At 41.5% G+C, this 26,255-nt stretch overlaps 1 protein-coding gene across 5 annotated transcripts in view; it reads right to left on the reverse strand.

Moving 5' to 3' along the window:
* Positions 1-26,255, reverse strand: part of pam (peptidylglycine alpha-amidating monooxygenase) — a 156,090-nt gene that overhangs the window by 85,837 nt on the left and 43,998 nt on the right. For all 5 annotated transcript variants that reach the window (XM_036976720.1, XM_036976721.1, XM_036976719.1 and 2 more), the window contains 6 exons: positions 24,580-24,671; positions 23,782-23,865; positions 20,690-20,738; positions 12,097-12,164; positions 10,690-10,770; positions 10,377-10,453 (listed from right to left, as the gene is read on the reverse strand). In XM_036976720.1, the coding sequence (XP_036832615.1) occupies positions 10,377-10,453; positions 10,690-10,770; positions 12,097-12,164; positions 20,690-20,738; positions 23,782-23,865; positions 24,580-24,671 (451 nt within the window). The remainder of the gene's footprint in view (positions 1-10,376; positions 10,454-10,689; positions 10,771-12,096; positions 12,165-20,689; positions 20,739-23,781; positions 23,866-24,579; positions 24,672-26,255) is intronic.

Here is a 26,255-nt window from a genome sequence, read left to right on the forward strand (position 1 = left end):
GGGCCTGGGGACTTATTAGGTGGCATGGAGGTAATTGCCTCCAGGATCTCCTCAGGAGTGAAGGGGGAGTTGAGATCTTCTTGGTCGGTCTCTGATAGTTTAGGTAGTGAGATTCCCTCTAGGAAAGAGTGGAGTTCTGCCTCCGTGTGTTTTCTCTCAGAGGTATATAGTTTGCAGTAAAAATCATGAAAAGTTAAGTTGATTTTTTGGGGGGGTCATATGTGACCTTGTCCTCTGCTGTTTGGATAGCCGTGATTGTACGCTCTGACTGCTCCTTTTTTAATTGGTAAGCAAGCAATCTACTGGGCCTATTGCTATACTCATGGTATTTATTTTTAGTAAAGAAAACTTTTTTTTAATCTCCCGAGTATAGTCCAAATTCAGTTTGGCTTTGGCTGCTTTAGGTTGACTCCAGGAGGTGCTGTCTGGGGATTGTTTATGTATTTTTTCACAGCGTTCCAGCTCCCTCTCCAGATCTAGCCTGTGACCTTCCATTGCTTTTTTCTTAGAGGAAGCATATGCAATTAGATGACCTCTTAAGTGTGACTTTAACAGCGTCCCATATTGTGGCCGGAGAAACAGGAGAATCTTTGTTGTCTTGTGTGTAGTTGTCTATCCATGTAGTTACCAATGTATGGAACGCTTCGTTTGATAACATGGAGGTGTTGAATTTCCAGCTCTTTGACCTCGGGATGTTTTTGTAGAGGTCAAAGCGGAGGTGGACAAAGGCATGATCTGAAAGTGCTATGGGTCCGATTGTACACGTGGCTGAATTTATGAAAGGGTCAAATTAAAATGTCTGGCCAGTAACCCCACTTTTAAGAAAAAGGTTTTGGTATACCTACTGGAGAGCTCCTCTTTGTCTACACCCATTCAGCAAAAGTTCACACCCTCTTAAGCCTTAGCCATCTCTTTAAGGATTCAAATGTGAGGCCATGTGCTAAACAGAGGGAGTAGTGTAGGAAACAACCGATTGAAGTCTGGTTTATACTATGTCTATTGACATGTCTGGAGACAGTTGTCTCCCTGACATCATGAACATTTTATTGTCATCCGACATCAAAATTGTCGTTGTGAAAAAGTCTTAAAAACTAAAATGACAGGGTGCATGACATCTGCAGCCTGGTCGTCCAAAATAGCATAACTGGTGTATTTTAACACCAATAAACCCATCCGTTTAAAAAATGAATTTACTATATGTCAATCTAGCAAACCAGGAAACTAAAAGCAACTTTCTAAACCATGTTTTGATTTGTATCTAGCTTGTTAGCTAGTTAATGATAAGTTAGCTGGCTAGCCAGTTCAAATAATGACCACATCATATAGCTGACAAATGTCTTCAGCTAATTTGCATTCATTATTATAGGAAAATAAACTCACAACAAGATAATTCTTTACAAGTTAATGGCGAGCTAATTACAGAAAATAGCTTACGATTGTGAGTGTGATGAAATAAAAACAGGGCATTCTACCTGAGAACTTGAACTTGGACACGGTCTCATTGGCCAAACGTTAAATCCTATACGTTATACACAGTTGAAGTCGGGAAGTTTACATACACCTCAGCCAAATACATTTAAACTCGAGTTTTTCACAATTCCTGACATTTAATCTTAGTAAAAATTCCCTGTCTTAGGTCAGTTAGGATCACCACTTTATTTTAAGAATGTGAAATGTCAGAATAATAGTAGAGGGAATGATTTATTTCAGCTTTTATTTCTTTCATCACATTCCCAGTGGGTCAGAAGTTTACATACAGTCAGTAAGTATTCAATAGCATTGCCTTTAAATTGTTTAAATTGGTTCAAACGTTTCGGGTAGCCTTCCACAAGCTTCTCACAATAAGTTGGATGAATTTTGGCCCATTCCTCGTGAGAAAGCTGGTGTAACTGAGTCAGGTTTGTAGGCCTCCTTGCTTGCACACGCCTTTTCAGTTCTGCCCACAAATTTTCTATAGGATTGAGGTCAGGGCTTTGTAATGGCCACTCCAATACCTTGACTTTGTTGTCCTTAAGCCATTTTGGAAGTATGCTTGGGGTCATTGTCCATTTGGAAGACCCATTTGCGACCAAGCTTAAACTTCCTGACTGTTGCGGATGGCGTACCTACCAGTGAAGGTAGGCCTTGAAATACATCCACAGGTACTCTTCCAATTGACTCAAATTATGTCAATTAGCCTATCAAGCTTCTAAAGCCATGACATAATTTTCTGGAATTTTCCAAGCTGTCATAGTGTATGTAAACTTCTGACCCACTGGAATTGTGATACAGTTAATTATAAGTAAAATAATCTGTTAATAATAATTAACCAGCTACATGAGGTAGTCACCCGGAATGAATTTCAATTAACAGGTGTGACTTGTTAAAAGTTAATTTGTTGAATTTCTTTCCTTCTTAAATGCATTTGAGCCAATCAGTTGTGTTGTGACAAGGTAGGGAGGGAGGGTATACAGAAGATGGTATTTTACCAAATAGGGCTAAGTCCACATTATGGCAAGAACAGCTCAAATAAGCAAAGAAAAATTTCCAAATGGTGCAGTCTCAAAAACCATCAAGCTCTATGGTGAAACTGGCTCTCATATGGACCGCCATAGGAAAGGAAGACCCAGATTTACCTCTGGTGCAGAGGACAAGTTCATTAGAGTTACCAGTACCTCAGATTGCAGCCCAAATAAATGCTTCACAGAGTTCAAGTTATAGACACATCTCGACATCAACTGTTCCGAGTAGACTGTGTGAATCCGGCCTTCATAGTCAAATTGCTGCAAAGAAACCACTACTAAAGGACACAAATAATAAGAAGAGAGTTGCTTGGGCCAAGAAACATGAGCAATGGACATTAGATCGGTGGAAATCTGTCCTTTGGTCTGATGAGTCCAAATTTGAGATTTTTGGTTCCAACCGCTGTGTCTTTGTGAGACGCAGAGTAGATGAACGGATGATCTCCGAATGTGTGGCTCCCACCGTGAAGCATGGAGAAGGTGGTGTGGGGGTGCTTTGCTGGTGACACTGTCAGTGATATATTTAACCAGCATGGCAACCACAGCATTCTGCTGCGATACGCCATCCCATCTGGTTTGCGCTTAGTGGGACAAAAATATGTTTTTCAACAGGACAAGGACCCAACACACCTCCAGGCTGTGTAAGGACAATTTTACCAAGAAGGAGAGGGATGGAGAGCTGCATCAGATGATCTGGCCTCCACAATCACCCGACCTCAACCGAATTGAGATGGTTTGGGATGAGTTGGAAAAGCAGCCAACAAGTACTCAGCATATGTGGGAACTCCTTCAAAAGTGTTGGAAAATAATCCTCAAGAAGCTGGTTGAGAGAATGCCAAGAGTGTGCAAAGCCGTCAATCAAGGCAAAGGGTGACTACTTTAAAGAATCTAAAATAGAAACTATATTTTCATTTGTTTAACACTTTTTTTGGTTACTACATGATTCCATATTTAATAGTTGATGTCTTCACTATTATTCTACAATGTAGAAAAAAAAGTAAAAATAAAGAAAAACCATTGAATGACCGTTGAACGTTTGACTGGTACTGTACAAAACACCCCACTAAAAGCATAATATGAGGTTCTTCTCCAGTTACTGGGATACAACACGAACCAATGGAGCCAGAGCAATAAGAGATATACTGATACATCTCCAAAGCTATAAATACTTTGGGGTTAAGCAATGTGCTGCATGCATCCTGTTTGGAAAATAACAGTGGGAGTGCTGCTTGAAACACAAGTCTATTCAAGGATTTAAACAACATCAAATTGAAGCCGGAGGTTAGAAACCAACTTAACACGAACAACAAAACCCACCATTATTCAGAACGAATATATTCACAGCTTCAGAGATATGGGAGTCATTAAGAGTGACTATTACACGACAACGATGTTCAGCCATGGTTATCTAAATGTGCTCTTTGCTTATCTCCTCCTCCTCCCCCCCTGCATTCCACTGTAGGAACACACTAGAATACTAGTTCTCGCATTGCTCCCCAATAACCTACTGACAGCTTGGTGTGTGACATGTAAACTGCACTCCATTACTCTCCCAAATATCTTATAATCCATACACAACAAGGTTACAGGTCTCCAGTTGGGTTACCACAACTGGCCAAGCTGCAACATCAAATTAGGCTCTTAAAAAAGGTATGAAAATGAAACTGTGCTTTTTCAAAATCTTAATTTAAGGTCAGGGTTAGGATAATGTTAGCAGAAAGATTAAGCTTAGAGTTATGTTTAAAATCTTATTTTAAAAGATAACTTTTAGAACTAGGCGGGGCTTCCGACTTTTCAATTTAACCAGATTGTAGCAACCCTCCAGTTGGCTCAAAACTGGACAGCTCTACTGGGTGAATGAGGAGAGGAACGGCGGCCAATCGGACACGCACTTGGCCATGCTTTCGTCGTTTTCTTTGTGTCCTTCCTTAAGTGGCATTTTGAAAGTCTCAACTCTCTGTGACAGCTTCGTGTCAGGAGCTGTGAGATGCGACAGTGAGATAAAAGCACTTGGACTAAAGGGCACTGGGAGCATGTGGGGGGGGGGAGAGAGCATGGTCATTAGGATGCATAAGCCTGACATGGAGGATAAGACTGGAGCAGGGACACTGTCATTGTTAAAGTGGGAAGGCCAGCTCCGGGGCATAGATGTGGAAAATAGCTATTTTTAGTCTGAGTCCCCAATGGCACCCTATTCCTATAAAGTGCACTACTTAGTGCACTATGTATAGAATATGGTGCCATTTGGGACCCGTCCTTAATCTCACACACACACCCTTATCTCCAATTTTCTGTATCCTTTTCCATGAGTCGCTCCTCAATAACAGGGTGGGGTAGATTGGACTAGATGGTCTCTCCTCAATAACAGGGTGGGGTAGATTGGACTAGATGGTCTCTCCTCAATAACAGGGTGGTGTAGATTGGACTAGATGGTCACTCCTCAATAACAGGGTGGGGTAGATTGGATTGGATCAGGTATTCCCAAACACAATGCCGTCGGGGATACGCCAAATAAATGTGGTTTACATTTAAAAAAAATAATACATATTTATTTTGTACTTTTTTTTATCTCTTCACATTTTCAAACTGTCCACTTATATTTTCCAACGGGGCTATACATTTGGGTGAGGTTTTTTTCCCCCTCGCCTGAGTAGCCTCATTTCCCTGGCAAATATCAAATGAAACCATCTTGTGTTCAGCGAAATAACAACACAATGTCAAATACAGGTAGCCTAGTGAAATAATTAACATCCAATCACATTAACCGTTACTCTCTTGCAGGAATTCCACTAACGGTCCGTATGTAGCCAAACGTAGCTGCTGCTCATGTTGGTAGCTGCTGCTCATGATGGTAGCTGCTGCTCATGATGCCCTTTGCAACCACGTACCTACGTTAGAGTGGATTCTCGGCGGTCACTAGCATGAAAACTAAATACAGGCACAGACTGTGTGTGGAAAATGATTTAACACTGACACGCTCTCCAATACAACCGAACATTACAGAGTTATGTGCATCCTTTCAAGCCACCCTTCTCATTAACCTGTGGGGAGTTATTCACAATTGTCGATGAACAAATAAAAGTTTTATATGTAAGATATCTAACTAAAGAGCAACATTATTGATTATTATTATATTATTATTTGTGCCCTGGTCCTACAAGAGCTCTTTGTCACTTCCCACGAGCCGGGTTGTGACAAAAACTCACACTCATTATTATGTTTAATAAATGTGATGTATAGTGTGTGTGTGTGTGTGTGTGGCAGGCTTACAATGATGGCAAAAAAACAACATTTGAAAGTGCGCTGACCCGGTGCCTAGAGGGGGTACAGCTGACCCTGGTGCTAGAGGGGGTACAGCTGGAGGTTGAATGATTGAAGGGGTACGGGACTAGAAGTTTAGGAACCACTGGACTAGATGGTCCTCAATAACAGGGTATGGTAGATTGGACTAGATTTTAGGTCCTCAATAACAGGGTATGGTAGATTGGACTAGATGATAGGTCCTCAATAACAGGGTATGGTAGATTGGACTAGATGATAGGTCCTGTAAATTGTGTCATACTCAGTGAGGGTCAAACTAATGAAGGGCAAAATAGGGTTTTGAGATTGGAGTTAGTATGGGCATTGATTCAAAATACACAATTATCAAAAAAATCAGTGCAGAACAGAAAGCCTGTCAAAATACAGGTCCCTGAGAGAGAAAAAAATTGTTTTATTCTCAAGCATGTACCTACACTATTTATTTTAAACATAATTCCTTTTGAAGCTTTATTGACTTAAGCAGCAACTGTACAGGTCAATTCTGGTGTGTAGAGACAGTACAATAGATGATTGTGTACTGTACTATACTAAACTTTGGTGCTACATTTGTTCAATCTGCAAGCAACCAGATTTAAATAAAACCGCTGTTTAAACAAACCCAGCAACCAAGATAACACATGAATACGATGAATCCCAAATGTGAAGTGAGTGGACAGTACAAGGCGGGAAGATAGATAATGTGTTTGACTTTTCCCCAAAATCTGGTTAGCCGGTTTGATTGAACAGAGCCTCTAATCTATAGTCCAATTTGAATTCCATTTTGTTCGTTTTTTTTCTGTGAGCTCAATGCATACATGGCACAGTTTCTCTAGAGATAAATCAGATCCAGCCTGAACTGTACAATGTAGTAGGTAGTTGTAGTTTCCGACAGGCCAATATTCTACATAGTTTAGCGCACAAAACCTGGTAATTAACTACAATGACCATAATTCAGTGTGCATCTACTTGTCCGGTCTGTGTTTATATGCTACGGGAGAGAGAACGCAGAATCGTGAGGTTATATGGAGAGTAGCTGTTGCTTCGTGAGGTATCTCTACCTGAAAATACATGATCTAGGTGATTGATAGTTGGTATTCAGCAGTTATAATAGTAAGCCTTATTTACTTTGAAGAACTACAAAATAGTAATTTTGTCAGACAGCGTAGGCAGCAGCTCTACAGAGATGAGATGATGACTTGGAATGAAATAATAAAGTTATCAAATAAAACGAATGTAATATACACAACAACTGAAATATTTTAATATAGTAATGTGAATAAATGATGGTTAATAAGTGATAAGCAGTAATGGACAGTCACTACCATCATGGGACTTTTATTCTGTGTTGTTACAGCATTCAACCCGCATAATGCATTGTGCATTTCATGTTAAATAAATAAATAATCAAAACTGAAACTGACCTCAAAAAGCATTAATCGCTCAGCACTTCTAATCTCTAACAGAACCTCAGCTAGCCTAGCCTGGGTACCAGTCTTTGTGCCATCATGCCACTCCCTGCAACTCTGTGTCATGCCAAAGACTGGTACCCAGCACTAGCACAACCTGTAGCCCTAAGTCCAGAGGGGAGTCCTAACAAACCAGATGGAATCAACCATCCATAAAGTCATTATCAGTGTGGCTACACAGCCATCCATGAAGTCATTATCGGTGTGGCTGCAAAGCCATCCATAAAGTCATTATCAGTGTGGCTACAAAGCCATCCATAAAGTCATTATCAGTGTGGCTACACAGCCATCCATAAAGTCATTACCGGTGTGGCTACACAGCCATCCATAAAGTCATTATCGGTGTGGCTACACAGCCATCCATAAAGTCATTATCAGTGTGGCTACACAGCCATCCATAAAGTCATTATCAGTGTGGCTACACAGCCATCCATAAAGTCCTTATTGGTGAGACTACACAACCATCCATGAAGTCATTATCAGTGTGGCTACACACTACACAACCAACATTGCAGGCAGCATCCCAAGACCTTCAAAATGGAGATATCGATACATTGCGGTAACGACTAAGCCCCCCAAATCCAGGCGGATTCCTTAGCATTGTCGAGTGGGCTGGAGCGTCTTTGGCTCATGAAGTGTTGGAGTGACAGCGCGGGCAGCATGGGACAAAAGCCCTCTTTGTGTTTCTAATCTGTCTAATGTTCTGACGCGCTAAAGGCAGCGCTGAGCTGTCCCAGCCCCCTGCGACGCAGTCTGGAACAGCCTGAGCTCACACACACACATAGAGAGGAAGGGAAGGATGGAGAGAGGAAGGTAAGGATGGATAAAGGAAGGAATGATGGAGAGAGGAAGGGAAGGAGAGAGGGAAGGAGGGAGAGAGGACAGAGGTAGGGAAGGAGGGAGAGAGGGAGGGAGAGAAGGAGGGAGGGAGGGAACGAAGGAGGGAGAGAGGAAGGAAAGGAGGCAGAGAGGAAGGGAAGGAGGGAGAGAAGGAGGGAGGGAGGGAGGGAAGGAAGGAGGGAGGGAGAGAGGAAGGAAAGGAGGCAGAGAGGAAGGGAAGGAGGGAGAGGACGAGAAGGAGGGAGAGAGAGAGGAAGGAAGGAGGAAGAGAAGGAGGGAGGGAAGGAAGGAGGGAGAGAGGAAGGAAAGGAGGCAGAGAGGAAGGGAAGGAGGCAGAGAGGAAGGGAAGGAGGGAGAGAGGAAGGGAAGGAGGGAGGGAGAGGACGGAGGGAGGGAGAGGACGGAGGGAGGGAGAGGACGGAGGGAGGGAGAGGACGGAGGGAGGGAGAGGACGGAGGGAGGGAGAGAGGAAGGGAAGGAGGGAGAGAGGAAGGGAAGGAGGGAGAGAGGAAGGGAAGGAGGGAGAGAGGACGGAGGGAGAGAGGAAGGGAAGGAGGGAGGGAGAGAGGAAGGGAGGGAGGGAGAGAGGACGGAGGGAGGGAGAGAGGAAGGGAAGGAGGGCGAGAGGACAGAGGGAGAGAGAGAGGATGGGAAGGAGGGAGAGAGGACGGAGGGAGAGAGGACAGAGGGAGAGAGGACGGGAAGGAGGGAGGGAGAGAGGACGGAGGGAGGGAGAGAAGACGGAGGGAGGGAGAGAGGGCGGAGGGAGGGAGAGAGGGCGGAGGGAGGGAGAGAGGGCGGAGGGAGGGAGAGAGGGCGGAGGGAGGGAGAGAGGACGGAGGGAGGGAGAGAGGACAGAGGGAGGGAGAGAGGACAGAGGGAGGGAGAGAGGACAGAGGGAGGGAGAGAGGACATAGGGAGGGAGAGAGGACAGAGGGAGGGAGAGAGGGAGGGAAGTAGGGAGAGGACGGAGGGAGGCAGAGGGGAAGGGAAGGAGGGAAAGAGGAAGGGAAGGAGGCAAAAAGGAAGGGAAGGAGGCAGAGGAAGGGAAGGAGGCAGAGAGGAAGGGAAGTGACTGCACGCAATAGCCCACTGTTCATTAGCACAGACTGAAGCTATGAGTAGAGAAGACCGACTAATCAAGAACTAGAGTTAGTTAGGCCTACACTTTTTTAAGTACAGGGTGAATTTCAATTCAAGTCAGGAAAGCCCACCCACACCCACCCATATCCACCCACACCCACACACACCCACCCATACCCACCCATACCCACACACACCCACCCCCGTAGCTAACAAGTCACCACCAGCCTTCTAGTTACATACCCTTTGCCTGCTTAAGAAACACAAGCTGCTTTTACGAAATTAAAAACAATAGCAGCATAGAGTTTAATAGTAAAACCACAGTCTAGCTAAGTTTTTCTCTCTCTAGTGGGCTATAGAAAAGTTGGCTGTCTTTTAGGGCTGTCCCCGAATTAAAAAATAACTTGGGTCTTTCAATCAATTGGTCGTAAATATTAAAACATGTATTTTTCCATTTATAAATACACCCGGTTTGAATAAAATGAACTATATGTAGGCTACTGAGCTTGTCTGATGCTTTAAGCACTGTGATTAAAAAATGTAGCCACACAAATTACTAAAGAGTGAGATCAATATAGCCTAACCAGAAGAAGAAAAAAATGTTATATCTAAATGAAAATGATACAAATTTAAAAGTAACTTCTATTGCCACTGTGTAAAAATTGCCTACAATAAAGCCAACAAATAAAAACATTGCAGCCTGCGGGTAGAAAATTGACTGCAATTTTATGCATTTTGCCATGGCTGATGCTGTGTTCTTTTGCCCAAACATAATAACAAATTCAATACTGCTAAATTAGTTGTTTTGATCATTTTCCATTCTCCCTGTCTGTCTAGATTTTATTTTGGAGTTTGTAAGTTCTCAAAGATTATAATATAAAAAAATTATAGAGTTACATTAACTTTTCTACCTGGTTTAAGTTTAGACAAAGCGTTTTTCTGGCTTTTTCTTTTTTTTTACACTGTTTGGACCACAATGACAGAGAAATCCCTGCAATAATATCTGATGCACTCATTCACTACTCCCCACAAGTCTTCAAATTGGATTGGAAGAGGCATTGGCTAGTGGGAGTTTCCACCATATTTCTTATACCAGTCATTTCCTTTGAAATCAGTGAAGGGACATGAACAAGTGCAACACTTTTGGAGGGAGCAGAGATAACTGTGACATGGCCAGACACCCTACCTGTGGTAACTGAGGAGTCTGTCGTCCAATCAGAGTCCACTTCCCGTCTCGAATCCTGTAACCACTGACAACTTGTCCTGGGATAGGAGACGGCAAAACCAATTAGGAATCAATTCAGATTACTTCAGTAGAAAACAAATGACCTAAACAAAAATCGGTATGTTACTGTATGTCATAGAATCAGTGTTTTCGCGATATATGCAGGTAAAAATGCTTGATCTTGATGCAGCAATTCTGGCATTTGCATGACAATTTGCTAATAAATTAGTCCGATTTCTCATAAAATAAGAAACGTGTGAAATCTGTTGCTTACCAAGCTTGTGCGTGTGGGTTCTGAAGGCAAACGGGTATATGGGATATGAGTTATAAGTGCAAGCCACGTCTGCGTTTGTAACTGTGGAAAGAATCAAAAACACACAGATGAATAGGCCAGATGACTAATCTGAAATGCTCTATTCAACAACTGCATGAGCATACAGAAAATACACATACACTATATATACAAAAGTATGTGGACACCCCTTTAAATGAGTGGATATGGCTATTTCAACCACACCCGTCGCTGACAGGTGTATAAAATCAAGCACTCCGCCATGCAATCTCCATAGACAAACACTGGTAGTAAAATGGCCTTACTGAAGAGATCAGTGACTTTCAACCTGGCACCGTAATAGGATGCTAACTTTCCAACAAGTCAGTTCGTCAAATTACTGCCGTGCTAGAGCTGACCCCGGTCAACTGTGAGTGCTGCTATTGTGAAGTGGAAACGTCTAGGAGCAATAACGGCTCAGCCACGAGGTGGTAGGCCACACAAGCTCACAGAACGAGACCGCCCAGTCTTGAAGTGCGTAGCGCGTAAAAAAATTGTCTATCCTCGGTTGCAACACTTACTACCGAGTTCAAAACTGCCTCTGCAATCAACGTCAGCACAAAAACTGTTTGTCGAGTGCTTCATGAAATGAGTTTCCATGCCCGAGCAGCAGTACACAAGCCTAAGATCAACATGCGCAATGCCAAGCGTCGGCTGGAGTCGATGTAAATAGTCCGGTGGCCATTTGATTAAGTGTTCAGCAGTCTTAAGGCTTAGGGGTAGAAGCTGTTAAGGAGCCTTTTGGTCCTAGACTCGGTGCTGCGGTACCAATGCAATGAGAAAACATTAGCGAAACATCCATTTACCGTCCATTTACAAAACAGGAAAAGGGAAAACGCATCATCGTGGATCACTTAGCCTACACGATACGCTGGTATTTTTCCTTAACTGCTGCTGATGTCTTGCGGATAAATATGATACTGACAAGAACAACAACAAACAAAAAACAGGTTCAAAATAGCTCCCCAAGCTTTTACAAGCCATTACCACATAGAAAAGAAATGAGCTACTGTTACTGCCTCCTGGACCAACGACAACACAAATACATTTGTGCAAATGACCCAGACGGGGGATGGGGGGGGGGGGGGCTAGCTATCTCAAAGTGATAAATTCCCTCATTCCCATGTCCCACTGACTTGTAATTACAAAATAAATGTTTTCCGGTGGAAGTAGTCAACTGCCAAAATTGAATGTATGTCCTGACAACGTAATGGGGAGAGGGGGATTGGACAAGCCTTGTGCTGCACACAGTGAGTGGAGTGGCCTCTCTGAACTCATACAGACACACAGACAGATACACAAGAGACAGATACACAGACAGACACCCAACCAGACACACACACAACATACCTTGATTTCCTGGAGGGATGACGGTGGTCACAGACATCATCAGATACATGCCAGCAATGAAGGGCTGTCTGTGGAAAGAGAATAGACAAAGAGGCTAAGTCAAACACTGATCTGGAGTCAACGGGTGGTGAGATTATTTTACAATGACTCTATACAAGGTGGATAGTTTGTTAGTGGACACAGATCTGAAGTCAGCTTTACACTGTCATTAAACAGGATGGAGAGTTTCACGTTAGTGGACACTGTTCTGAAGTCTGTTTTATATCAAATCAAATCAAATCTATTTATATAGGCCTTCGTACATCAGCTGATATCTCAAAGTGCTGTACAGAAACCCAGCCTAAAACCCCAAACAGCAAGCAATGCAGGTGTAGAAGCACTGACATTAAACAGGGTGGATAGTACCACGTTAGGTTGGACGTGTGGTGCCAGAATAACAACCTCTCCCTCAACGTGATTAAGACAAAGGAGATGATTGTGGACTACAGGTAAAGGAGGACTGAGCACGTCCCCATTCTCATCGGCGCGGCTGTAGTGAATCAGTGGAGCAGGTAGAGAGCTTCAAGTTCCTTGGTGTCCACATCACCAACAAACTATCATGGTCCAAACACACCAAGACAGTCGTGAAGAGGGCACGACAACACCTATTCCACTCAGGAGAATGAAAAGATTTGGCATGGGTCCTCAGATCCTCAAAAATGTCTACAGCTTCACCATTGAGAGCATCACTGGTTGCATCACTGCCTGTTATGGCAACTGCTCTGCCTTTGTCCGCAAGGCACAGAGGGTAGTGCGAACAGCCCACTACATCACTGGGGCCAAGCTTCCAGCCATCCAAGACCTCTATACCAGGCGGTGTCAGAGGAAGGCCCTAAAAATTGTTAAAAGACTCCATCCACCCTAGACATAGACTATTCTTGTGATCATTTTGACCCCACGGGGTGAGATCTTGCGTGGAGCCCCAGATCGAGGGAGATTATCAGTGGTCTTGTATGTCTTCCATTTCCTAATAATTGCTCCCACAGTGGATTTCTTCAAACCAAGCTGCTTACCTATTGCAGATTCAGTATTCCCAGCCTGGTGCAGGTCTACAATTTTGTTTCTGGTGTCCTTTGACAGCTCTTTGGTCTTTACCATAGTGGAGTTTGGAGTGTGACTGTTTGAGGTTGTGGACAGGTGTCTTTTATACTGATAACAAGTTCAAACAGGTGCCATTAATACAGGTAACGAGTGGAGGACAGAGGAGCCTCTTACAGAAGATGTTACAGGTCTGTAAGAGCCAGAAATCTTGCTTGTTTGTAGGTGACCAAATACTTATTTTCCACCCTAATTTGCAAATAAATTCATAAAAAATCCTACAATGTGATTTATTTTCTGGATTTATTTTTCTAATTTTGTCTGTCATAGTTGAAGTGTACCTATGATGAAAATTACAGGCCTCATCTTTTTAAGGGGGAGAACTTGCACAATTGGTGGCTGACTAAATACTTTTTTTGCCCCACTGTATTACCTCGACTAACCGGTGACCCCTGTATATAGTCTCGCTACTGTTATTTTACAGCTGCTCTTTCATTATTTTATATTTGACTTATCTATTTTTCACTTTTCACTTCTTTTTCTTAAAACTGCATTGTTGCTTAAGGGTTTTGTAAGTCAGCATTTCACTGTAAGGTCTACACTTGTATTCGGCGCATGTGACAAATGACATTCGATTTGAAAACACTTTCATCTGATCAACAAATGGATTATGTTAATCACAGACTCAACAAAATTATTTTTTTGCTTGTTAATCAAAGGGTTAAAATAAGCACATTTCTGCTGTACTCAACCTTTTTATCAAAGTAAAGTACATGTTGGATAAAAACGTCATAACAGGCCATATGTCGATAAACTTCCAATTGTTGACAAAACAAAATACTCTAGAGAAGGTGGGATCTTTTTGTGTCCGTAAAATTAATAATGCGAGAAATAGCAGTGGAAACATCTTTATACGCAAATATTGATATAATAACAATCCTATCGATGTAAAGTTTGAGTTGTGTGGTCCTCTCACTACGACTCAGGAAAGCATACAATTTATTAGGCTTCAGATTAAATACATGATGATGAACTTCACAGGATGATCAAAGTGCACCGTGATGAGCATGAGGCTCCTTTCTAATCAATATGGAGGGTCTCATTCTGGTGACATGATGATCCATGCTTGGCTGTCGTTTGACAATTAAAAATGATCTCCCTCTTATCCATAATCATCTCATAATGTATGCTATACCCACACTGTATCTGCAAGGTTTTGGCTGGAGAGACCAAAATGGGCACATTCGCTATATGATGCAACATTTATAGTGGAAAAAAACATCAGTAGTGTTGAAAATGCAATGGATTCCCATTTAACATGTATTGATGGATTCCCATTTAACATGTATTGATGGATTCCCATTTAACATGTATTGATGGATTCCCATTTAACATGTATTGATGGATTCCCATTTAACATGTATTGATGGATTCCCATTTAACATGTATTGATGGATTCCCATTTAACATGTATTGATGGATTCCCATTTAACATGTATTGATGGATTCCCATTCCCATTTAACATGTATTGATGGATTCCCATTTAACATGTATTGATGGATTCCCATTTAACATGTATTGATGGATTCCCATTTAACATGTATTGATGGATTCCCATTTAACATGTATTGATGGATTCCCATTTAACATGTATTGATGGATTCCCATTCCCATTTAACATGTATTGATGGATTCCCATTTAACTTGTATTGATAGATTCCCATTTAACTTGTATTGATAGATTCCCATTTAACATGTATTGATGGATTCCCATTTAACATGTATTGATGGATTCCCATTTAACATGTATTGATGGATTCCCATTTAACATGTATTGATGGATTCCCATTTAACTTGTATTGATAGATTCCCATTTAACTTGTATTGATGGATTCCCATTTAACTTGTATTGATGGATTCCCATTTAACTTGTATTGATAGATTCCCATTTAACTTGTATTGATAGATTCCCATTTAACATGGGAATGGGAATCCATCAATACATGTTAAATGGGAATCCATCAATACATGTTAAAAGGGAATGGGAATCCATCAATACATTTAACATGTATTGATGGATTCCCATTTAACATGTATTGATGGATTCCCATTTAACATGTATTGATGGAAACCAATTTAACCTTTATGTTTATTCGGTACATGGGAATTTAAACACAAAAGTTATTAGTTTAAATGTGCACTACGTCATCACGCACAGCCATTTATCGACAACAAGTACATTTGATGGAACCATCTCTGGAGAGAAATATTGCTTTTACGCAGATCTTAGAATGAAAATCTGTCGCCAATTGGATGGAAACCTATCTTGTGAGCCAGAATGGCAACAGACTGCTATAATTAGTTATTCCCAGGACACCATAGATAGACATTACTCCCTCTAGTTTGAGCCAGAATGGCAACAGACTGCTATAATCAGTTATTCCCAGGACACCATAGATAGACATTACTCCCTCTAGTTTGAGCCAGAATGGCAACAGACTGCTATAATTAGTTATTCCCAGGACACCATAGATAGACATTACTCCCTCTAGTTTGAGCCAGAATGGCAACAGACTGCTATAATTAGTTATTCCCAGGACACCATAGATAGACATTACTCCCTCTAGTTTGAGCCAGAATGGAGACAGACTGCTACAGACAATAAATGTGCCCATCCAGTAGTATGGCAGTGGAGTGAAACTGGAGTATGGAGACAAAGGAGGAAGCGGACTGGAGCCGGCACCTTTATCCATCAGCCACCTCTTATTCCATCACTCAGAGGAAACAGTGGAACGGTACAATACGTTGAACTTCGGTCAATGACCCGTTTCAATAATGTAATTTCTCTCTGACAGCACAAGGTACAGAAACTATTTATAAATTAAAAAACAAAAACTACGATTTAAGTGAGAATAGGCGTTGGTCTGAAGCCAAAAAAATAAAGGAAATTCAGATGAGCACCACAATGTCTATTCCACCCATGCTCTACCAAGGCTTTCCAGCACACAGCTTTAACCTACTACAGTAGCTATGTTGGTATTTTACTTCAGACTATGTGTAGGCAGGTTTCTTAGGATTTAAACCTTCTCAAACAGCTTAACTTATACTATTAGAGGATGTGGTTGCACAATAATGTGATTTGTACCACATACAAGTTCTTCTTAGGGATTGGCGTCCCGTCGACGGGACAGTTGTAAATCATGCAGCGCCTTGTCATCATTTTAGATTTTAGAGATACAACAAATGTCGGTACATATAAGTGTCTTATATTGGCTGAAAGGTTAAATTCTTGTTAATATAACTGCACAGTCCAATTTACAGTAGCTATTACTGTGAGAAAATGCCATGCTATTGTTTGAGGTGAGCTCCTAACAACAGAACACATTTGTTCACCGCGATAGGTTTGATAAATTCACCTGAAGGTTAAATGTGTACTTACATTCTGAAATCTTGCTCTGATTAATCATCCAAAGGGTCCCAGAGATGACATGAAGTGTCGTTTTGTTAGATAAAATCATTTTTCATAACCTAAAAATGTCCATATAGCATGCACGATCGATTTTGTATTTCCACTCGCTCAATTTGCAAAGAAAGGAATCTTTGAAATCTAACCCTAAATGTTGTTTCAACCAGTCAACTAGAACGTAACGAGACTTCACTATATCATTAGGGGTGTAGTATATCCTATAGGACACCATATTTGGTCAGAGAGCGACTCCATGGCACGCCGATGACGCGGGCGGTCTTCACTTGAATGACTAACTTTGTCAAATAAGCACCAATTGGGGTCAAACAAAGCTAGCTAGATAGCCAATGAGCTGGGCTTTACAGGAGAATCCGAAAATCATGTATCTGTCGTAAAATGTAACTACTAACCTTGTACGACAGCATGCCTTTTCCTTTTGGACAAAAATTATAAGAATATTCAGAGTTATAAAGTTATGAAAACTGATTGTTTAGCAAATGTTGAACTTATGATATTTCTACTAATACTGGAAACGCTGAATCGAAGTCCAAGTATACAGATTTGACGATATTTTTGCAGAAAAATGTAATATGAACGCAAATGTCTCCTTCACGATTTGCCCAAATGTACCTGGGTGACTTTACACTAAATGTCATATAGTTCGCTCATACTTCAAGTTATCCATCTGAAACTTTGCACGTACACTGCTGCCATCTTGTGGACACCATTGGAATTACAACCAGAGTGATGGCTGGAACAGGGACCTTTCTGTTGCATTTCAAAGATGGTGGTTGAAAAAAAGGCTGTTTTTTTTCTTTGTATAGTCTTTTACCAGATCTATTGTGTTGTGTTATTTTCGCCTACATTTATTTCACATTTCCACAAACTGCAAAGTATTTACTTTCTAATGGTACCAAGAATATGCATATCCTTGCTTCAGGGCCCGAGCTACAGGCAGTTAGATTAGGGTATGTCATTTAGGCAAAAATGTTTTAAAAAAACGTGATTTTAAAGTATTGGATTCCTCACACACCACAGTAAGACATTATCCCATTCTGCTACCTTTCATGTTTGCTTTGAATGCAACCTTTGCTTTCACAATGACAAGACCATTAGGCTTGATTGAGCTGTTTTGCCTTGTAGTAATGTGGTGCATGACTGTATTTCACTATACCTTTATTTTAGAAAAGCATGTCATTGACATGTCATTTTAGCTAAACATGCCATTGTATTGAATTACTTTCGCTGTAAAGCATAATTTCAAAATCTGAGACAACAGGTGGATTAACAAAATGCTAAACTGTGTTTTGCAATATTGCACTTGTGATTTCATGAATATGAATATTTTCTAGTAATGTTATTTGACTGTGGCGCTATGCTATTCAGCGTTGCTGATGACAATTATACCGGATCCGGATGGGTGGTTCAGAGATGTTAAAGTAATGATGGACTTTCGTTTTTCTTTGCTTATTTGAGCTGTTCTTGCTAAAATATGGACTTGGTCTTTTACCAAATAGAGCGATCTTCTGTATACCACCCCCACCTTGTCACAACACAACTAATTGTCTAAAATGCATTAAGGAAAGAAATTCCACAAATTAACATTTAACAAGGCACACCTGTTAATTGAAATGCATTCCAGGTGACTACCTCATGAAGCTGGTTGACAGAATGCAAAGAATGTGCAAAGCTGTCATCAAGGCAAAGGGTGGCTACTTTGAAGAATCTCAAATATTAAATATATTTTGATAAGTTTAACACTTTTTGGGTTACTACATGATTCCATATGTGTTAGTTTTGATGTCTTCACTATTATTCTACAATGTAGAAAATAGTAAAAAATAAAGAAAAACCCTGGAATGAGTAGGTGTGTCTAAACTTTTGACTGGTTCTGTATATATACACCAGTATACACCATATATAATTGTAATAGCAGGACAGTGTAAAGTTCATTATCCCTCTGAAGAGTATGAATTAGGCTGATTGAGAAGGTTTGAATCCCAAGCAACCTGCTTACACATAGTTTGTAGTACAATACTTACTGTAGTATGTCAAAGCCGTGTGCTGGAAAACCTCGGTAGAGCACGGTTGAAATAGGCATTTTGGTGCTCATGTGAATTTCCTTTCATTTTCGGCTTCAGACCAATGCCAATTCTCACTTAAAATGTTTTTTTCATCTAGTCCAAATATGGCTGTTCCCCGGGCGCCGAAGACATGGAAGTCGATTAAGGCAGCCCCCCGCACCTCTCTGATTCAGAGGGGTTGGGTTAAATGCGTAATTTCAGCTGAATGCATTCAGTTGGTCAATTGACTAGGTATCCCCCTTTCCCTTTCAACTATTTGTATCAGTTTGGATCACTTTCATATGGGGGACTTTTATTTTGAAGGCGAACTGCAAATTCCACTATTGTGGCTAATCCTCATTGTGGCTAGCTTCACACAGGTGTGCATGGCAGAGTTTAAAAATATCCAACAAATGGCAGAGTTGTAAGTTTGGCACTGTTGATCAGCACACATGATTAAAACATGTAATGAAGACAAGGGGGAGGAGCATACTGGAATGTATTATAGATGTTAAACTGGTGAGTTTTTCTTAAGCTAGCAAGCATGCACATGTACATGCACACTGCAGTCAGTGCACAATAGAGCCAGGAGGCTCTGTTAACGTCAGACAGCAAAACAAATTCTCAGCAGTTTGAGTTGTGTCCTGTCAGACAGTGAAATGTGGCTAGCTCTTACTGTTGCCTGGACTATGGAGTAGCTAGCTAGTGTTGCAAAAGCCCATTGCATGCATAGTAAGTTAGCAGCATGACAATTTGTCCAAAGTTTGGGGTTGGTTTTGAGCTGATGTACGTTAGCTTGCTAGCTATGTTTTGTGGAAAGGACTGGCATTTGGACATGAACTAGCTATCATTAGCTAGCTTCAGCTGTTTTTGTCTGGCTCTAACTAGCTAGCTTGCTAAATGGCGGAAGTTATTTGTGTAACAAACCTTCCATAAACAAAAATAGCTAGCTACCTTACTTTGCCTGTTTGTTAGTTAGCTAGCTAGCTTTCAGCTGACTGGTGTTAGCTAGCTAGCTCCAGAGGCTAGCTGCTGGACTTTGTACAATCAAGCAAACATTAGCTAAGTAACGTTAGCTAGCTAGCTACCTAGCTAATCAAAATTGTCAGAAATGCTACAAAAAGGTAGCACGTTGTTGGTTCTTAATGGTCAGAAATGAGCTTGTGAGATCGATAAATTATAAATGTAATAAACTGTTGCACCTACAAATTTAGTCAAGTCCGATGGTCACTTTATGAACACTATAGTCTCGTTTTAATCCGACATCTAGAATTTGAGCTAGGTAGGCGCAATAAATACTCTTAAAACTAAATTGTTAACGACCCTGTTAAAAAATCGTATATGTGGTTCTCGGTAACGTACGGACAGTTCATGACCTCCAATCAAGTTGATTTTCTCATTTTCAACTCGATTTGCTTCATGTTGGCTTAGATATGATGGTAGGGAGATTTTAGTTTAATACTGAGCTTCAACCAATGCCTATAATAAATCCTAGTCTTTTTTTTCTTCATAAAATTGCATACTTTTTCATTTATATTTATCCACCGTTTCAGCCGTTGTTTCAAATAAGGAGGCCAATACAAAGTGCTGGGTTGGACATCATTCCACTCACATCACACTTATGATGCTGCCCACAGTTGATAAGTATTGTAGGTTAATCGGTCATATAAGGGGATCCCAAAATGGGGCCCCTATTCCCTATGTAGTGCACTATATTTGACAAGAGCCTTATCGGCCATGTTTTAAAAAGTAGTGCAATATAAAGGGAATATGGTGCCATTTGGGACGCAGACCAATACAAGTCAAATGTTCTCTCTGTTCAACTGAATGGATCACCCAAATTGGGCTGTTTGTGTCTGTCCCAACCCAATCCAACTAGCCTGCGAAGCTGCAGACATATACAATGGTTATAAATTACAGTAAATGATTACATAGTATTTCCTGTAAATATGGAAATGTACTACAGGTAATTGATATAATACTTACGGTTTGGAAGTCATTCGTAAGGTAAGTCCTGAGCAATCTCTATGGTGGTCTGAAACAAAAAACGTGCAATTAGCCGACAACAAATTAACGATTTTTATTATTTTTTCATTTGACCTTTTATTTAACTAGGCAAGTCAGTTAAGAACAAATTCTGATTTTCAATGACGGCCTAGGAACAGTGGGTTAACTGCCTGTTCAGGGGCAGAACGACAGATTTGTACCTTGTCAGCTCGGGGGTTTGAACTCGCAACCTTCCGGTTACTAGTCCAACGCTCTAACCACTAGGCTACCCCAGAATGCTGTTTTGATGAAGCCCAGTCCGATTCACTCTCTACTGCAGGTGTTCCTTTACGACTGTAAAGCACCGTAATACATTATTCAATTACAGCACTATTATGGCTCCCTATTATCTTCACCGTGCACTACTTTGGACCAGGGCCCATAGGGTTCTGATTGAAAGTAGTGCACCATTTAGGGAATAGGGTGCCATTTAGGACACAGATTGAGTCGTCGTCGTCCCTCCCACCCAATAGGCTAGCCATGTCTACACAGGGGGGTTTAAGCAAACACCAGACAAGCCCATTGAAGTAAGCTAGCGCCGCGGCGGCTAGCTGTAGCCCCAGAGCTCCTGCCCCTGTGGCTACACAGCAATACCATAGGGTTTATTTCTGGAGCTGCCTATTAACATACAATAATCCTGAGAAGCTGGTCTGCATTCTAATACATGTGGGCAGGCACACAACACACACATCTGTACTCCCCAGAGAGGACTCATTTGCATAGTTAATTGTTTAATTCCAGCATTCATGTCCAGCATTATAATCAACTTCTTCATTTCCTGCACTAATGTGTTATCATTGACACACTGTGTCACACTTATTTTGTCTTGGTGTGCCTCCATTTTTAAAAATGTTTTAAAAAAATAAATAAAAACTTTCCTTGACTGAATAATTATTCTCCTCCTTGACTGTGACTACACAGCAGGTATTACAGTTCTCAGTTCTGCACTCCCAAAGTTATTGACTGTTTTTGTGCTTGCCAGTTAGCTAGTAGCTCTCAGCTGTTAGCAGCCAATGGCTAGCAGTTTCTTACTGGCCATCACTTGTTTTGAGTCAGTACTGAATTATTTAACGTAACAACTCAAACATTAAACCTCCTAAACAATTCATTTAGACCCAGCAGTTGTGTGCAGTTGCCCAGCTACTAAAAGGGCTATTTGAGACTCGCGTTTAAGTTGAAGTTTTACGGTAACAACTACACCATTTTCCTCAAGCGTCTGTTTTTTTTTGTTGTTTAAAAAAATATATATATTTTACCTTTATTTAACTAGGCAAGTCAGTTAAGAATAAATTGTTATTTACAATGACGGCCTAGGAACAGTGGGTTAACTGCTTTGTTCAGGGGCAGAACAACGTTTTTTTTACCTTGTCAGCTCAGGGATTCAGTCCATCAACCTTTCGTTTACTGGCCCAACGCTCTAACCACTACGCTAACTGCCGTTTTACGGTAATTAACTACACCATTATCCTCAAATGTCTGCTTTACGATAATTAACTACACCATTATCCTCAAATGTCTGTTTTACGGTAATAAACTACACCATTATCCTCAAACATCTGTTGAGCGTCTCTTTGTTTTCTAGGTAAAAGTACTGGCGTCTTCCACCAAACCAACTATTGTTTGTGATTCCGGTCATAGACATGCAACATTTGCATGCTGCCTCAAGGCAGCCCAGTAATGTCAGGCAGCCCAGTAATGTCAGGCAGCCCAGTAATGTCAGGCAGCCCAGTCATTTCAGGTAGCCCAGCAATATCAGGCAGCCCAGTAATATCAGGCAGCCCAGTCATTCCAGACAGCCCAGTAATATCAGGCAGCCCAGTAATATCAGGCAGCCCAGTCATTCCAGACAGCCCAGTAATTTCAGGCAGCCCAGTAATTCCAGACAGCCCAGTAATATCAGGCAGCCCAGTAATATCAGGCAGCCCAGTCATTCCAGACAGCCCAGTAATATCAGGCAGCCCAGTCATTCCAGACAGCCCAGTAATTTCAGGCAGCCCAGTCATTCCAGACAGCCCAGTAATTTCAGGCAGCCCAGTAATATCAGGCAGCCCAGTAATATCAGGCAGCCCAGTCATTCCAGACAAGCCCAGTAATTTCAGGCAGCCCAGCTATTTCCCTAAGAAAATACCCTTTATGGTGTGCCTGTCCTGACTTATATTGGGGAGAAGAGACATCCACTCCAATGTAGTATTCTAATGCCAATACACTCCCCTATTGGGCCCTGGTCAAAATTAGTGCACTACATAGGGAATAGGGTTCCCTTTGGGAAGCAGACTCACTCAATGCACAATCAATGGCCACTTAGTGAAAGAACTCTCTCTCAGCTGCCACTGGGGGCGAAGCTGTCGCAACGAACGTGGAACAACACAAAGGTTTGCTGTTGAGTCTTTTGGGAGCTCATTGTGGGGGGAAGAGAACAATAACCACTTAATGCTGTGGGGGAACAATAACTGTTTTGAGTCCCTAATTAAAATAATCTGGTCGTGAAAGCCTGAATAAAACAAAACTGGAAACGCTTGGTGATAAACACATATTAACTACGAGAGTAATGAACGGTACAATAATTACCAGGTACTGTATTTGAATACAAAGCAGGCACAATATTACAGTCTAGGTGAATTCATCACTTTTTTTTAATACAGGGGTCACCCAATCTGGTTCTGCGGGGCTACAGGGGTCACCCAATCTGGTTCTGCGGGGCTACAGGGGTCACCCAATCTGGTTCTGCGGGGCTACAGGGGTCACCCAATCTGGTTCTGCGGGGCTACATGGGTCACAGACTTTTGTTTCAACCCAGCCCTAAAACAGATGAATTGATTGGCTAAATGGGGTGTGTTAATGCTGGACTGGATCAGACCCCTGTATGGCGTGTAGCTCCAGGACCAGGGTTGGTGACCGCAGTCATTCCTGCTTTTCCCCTCATGATTCCAGGAATACTCCAACCGGGATTTATAGAAAACCTGTGCATTTTTGGGGGAAATTACAGGGAATTTTGCAACCCTACTGAAGTTTTATCACCAATCACCACTCACCACTAAAAGCGTGGACATCCCCATAGTGGATTTGCAGCACAAAGTAAGTGATTCTGGATTTCCCTCCAACTTTAAAACCGACATCTGGGAGAGAAAAAAAACAAAGAAAAAAGGACAGGCACAAGTAATTAAGGTCTCTGTGAGGGCTGCAAGAATGAGATGCATTGATAAGGAAAGAACTCATTGGAGAGCAATTACAGTAACGCAGGCTAAAGCCGCAGGATTACCAATCATGGATCTACTCTCTCCAGAGCTCACTGGGGTAGAATCTGATCTCTACTCTCTCCAGAGAGCACTGGGGTAGAATCTGATCTCTACTCTCTCCAGAGCTCACTGGGGTAGAATCTGATCTCTCCCCTCTCCAGAGAGCACTGGGGTAGAATCTGATCTCTACTCTCTCCAGAGCTCACTGGGGTAGAATCTGATCTCTCCCCTCTCCAGAGAGCACTGGGGTAGAATCTGATCTCTACTCTCTCCAGAGCTCACTGGGGTAGAATCTGATCTCTACTCTCTCCAGAGAGCACTGGGGTAGAATCTGATCTCTACTCTCTCCAGAGCTCACTGGGGTAGAATCTGATCTCTCCTCTCTCCAGAGAGCACTGGGGTAGAGTCTGATCTCTCCTCTCTCCAGTGAGAGAGAGGTGGAGAAGAGAGAAAGATGGAGGGAGAGAAAGATGGAAGGCACAAAGAGAGAGAAAGATGAAGCAGAAAGAGAGTGATTGGGAGGAGAGAGAGAAAGATGAAATGGCGAGAGAGAGAGAGAGATTAAAGGGAAAAAGTAAGAGAGAGACTGTGTACCTGGGGGTAGCCTGGTGGGTGGGGCATTTCGGGCCCAGGCGTACATGATGGAGGCTTCGTCCTCACAGGTCCCCTTGACACTCCCACAGTCCCTGAAAGAACCAAACAACAGCACTGGGTCAATACAGCCCCTCTCAGTGGGTACAATATTGATGATTCACACACACACACACACTGCGTCTTTGTTATGGTTTGTGCAGGCAGGTGCAGAGTTTTGCGTTTGCAGTTATTTTTTCTTTTTTCAAAGGAATTCTTTACAAAAAAAATTTAGAGAATAAATCAAACCTAAAATGTTAAAGAAGACTGGCCCAGCTAACACAGAACGTTCTGAGAACCATATGTTTTTTAGAGCTTGGTGAGAGCGTGGTTGTCCTATTGTTATTTAGCATAAAACTTTCCCACAACTTTCTGGAAACGGTGCAGAATAGTTGCTTGGGTTTGAAACATTTAAAAAAAAAATGTAACCGTTATTTTCTTGGTATTTCATTACTTTGACAGAAAGTTTCCTAAAAGTTCTAACATGGTTAAATGTAATTAACATTTTGGTCATGTTAAAAGAAAATGATCCAAACGGTTTGACATTGGGAATGTTCTCAAATAGTTCAGAGAACGTTAAGAAACAATGTTCTTCTGTGGGAATTTCAGCATTACGTTCCCTACACGTTTCCTCGTGGTTCAATTTAAAGACGTGTTCTTTAATTGTTCAGAACATTAAGAAACAGCGCTCTTCTGTGGGAATTTCAGTACTTCTACAAACATTTCACCCAAGTTCCCATGTGGTTCTATTTAATTTCATACATTTACTACATTCTGGGAACGTAACATTTTGGGGGATGATTTTAGTAACTTTCAGAGAATGTTATTTAAAAACAAATACATTTTGTTCTCAGTGTCTACAAAACTCTCAAATCAGGTGTGTTGGCCACGCCCACTATCTGGCCACACCTGATCTTAATGAGTGCTCGTTTCCTTTGAAATGGGGTCTGTTTAAATAGACTAATGTGAACAGCTTAGTTTGCATAAAAAAACATGGCATCCATCTACACCACAACAGAACTATCATATTCTAGAACACCATCCATCTACACCACAACAGAACTATCATATTCTAGAACACCATCCATCTACACCACAACAGAACTATCATATTCTAGAACACCATCCATCTACACCACAACAGAACTATCATATTCTAGAACACCATCCATCTACACCACAACAGAACTATCATATTCTAGAACACCATCCATCTACACCACAACAGAACTATCATATTCTAGAACACCATCCATCTACACCACAACAGAACTATCATATTCTAGAACACCATCCATCTACACCACAACAGAACTATCATATTTTAGAACACCATCCATCTACACCACAACAGAACTATCATATTTTAGAACACCATCCATCTACACCACAACAGAACTATCATATTCTAGAACACCATCCATCTACACCACAACAGAACTATCATATTCTAGAACACCATCCATCTACACCATAACAGAACTATCATGTCCTAGAACACCATCCATCTATACCATAACAGAACTATCATACTATCATATCCTAGAACACCATCCATCTACACCACAACAGAACTATCATACTATCATATCGTAGAACACCATCCATCTACACCACAACAGAACTATCATATCCTAGAA

This window comes from Oncorhynchus mykiss, chromosome 5 (genome assembly GCF_013265735.2).
Source record: "Oncorhynchus mykiss isolate Arlee chromosome 5, USDA_OmykA_1.1, whole genome shotgun sequence".
In the NCBI taxonomy this organism is placed as follows: domain Eukaryota; kingdom Metazoa; phylum Chordata; class Actinopteri; order Salmoniformes; family Salmonidae; genus Oncorhynchus; species Oncorhynchus mykiss.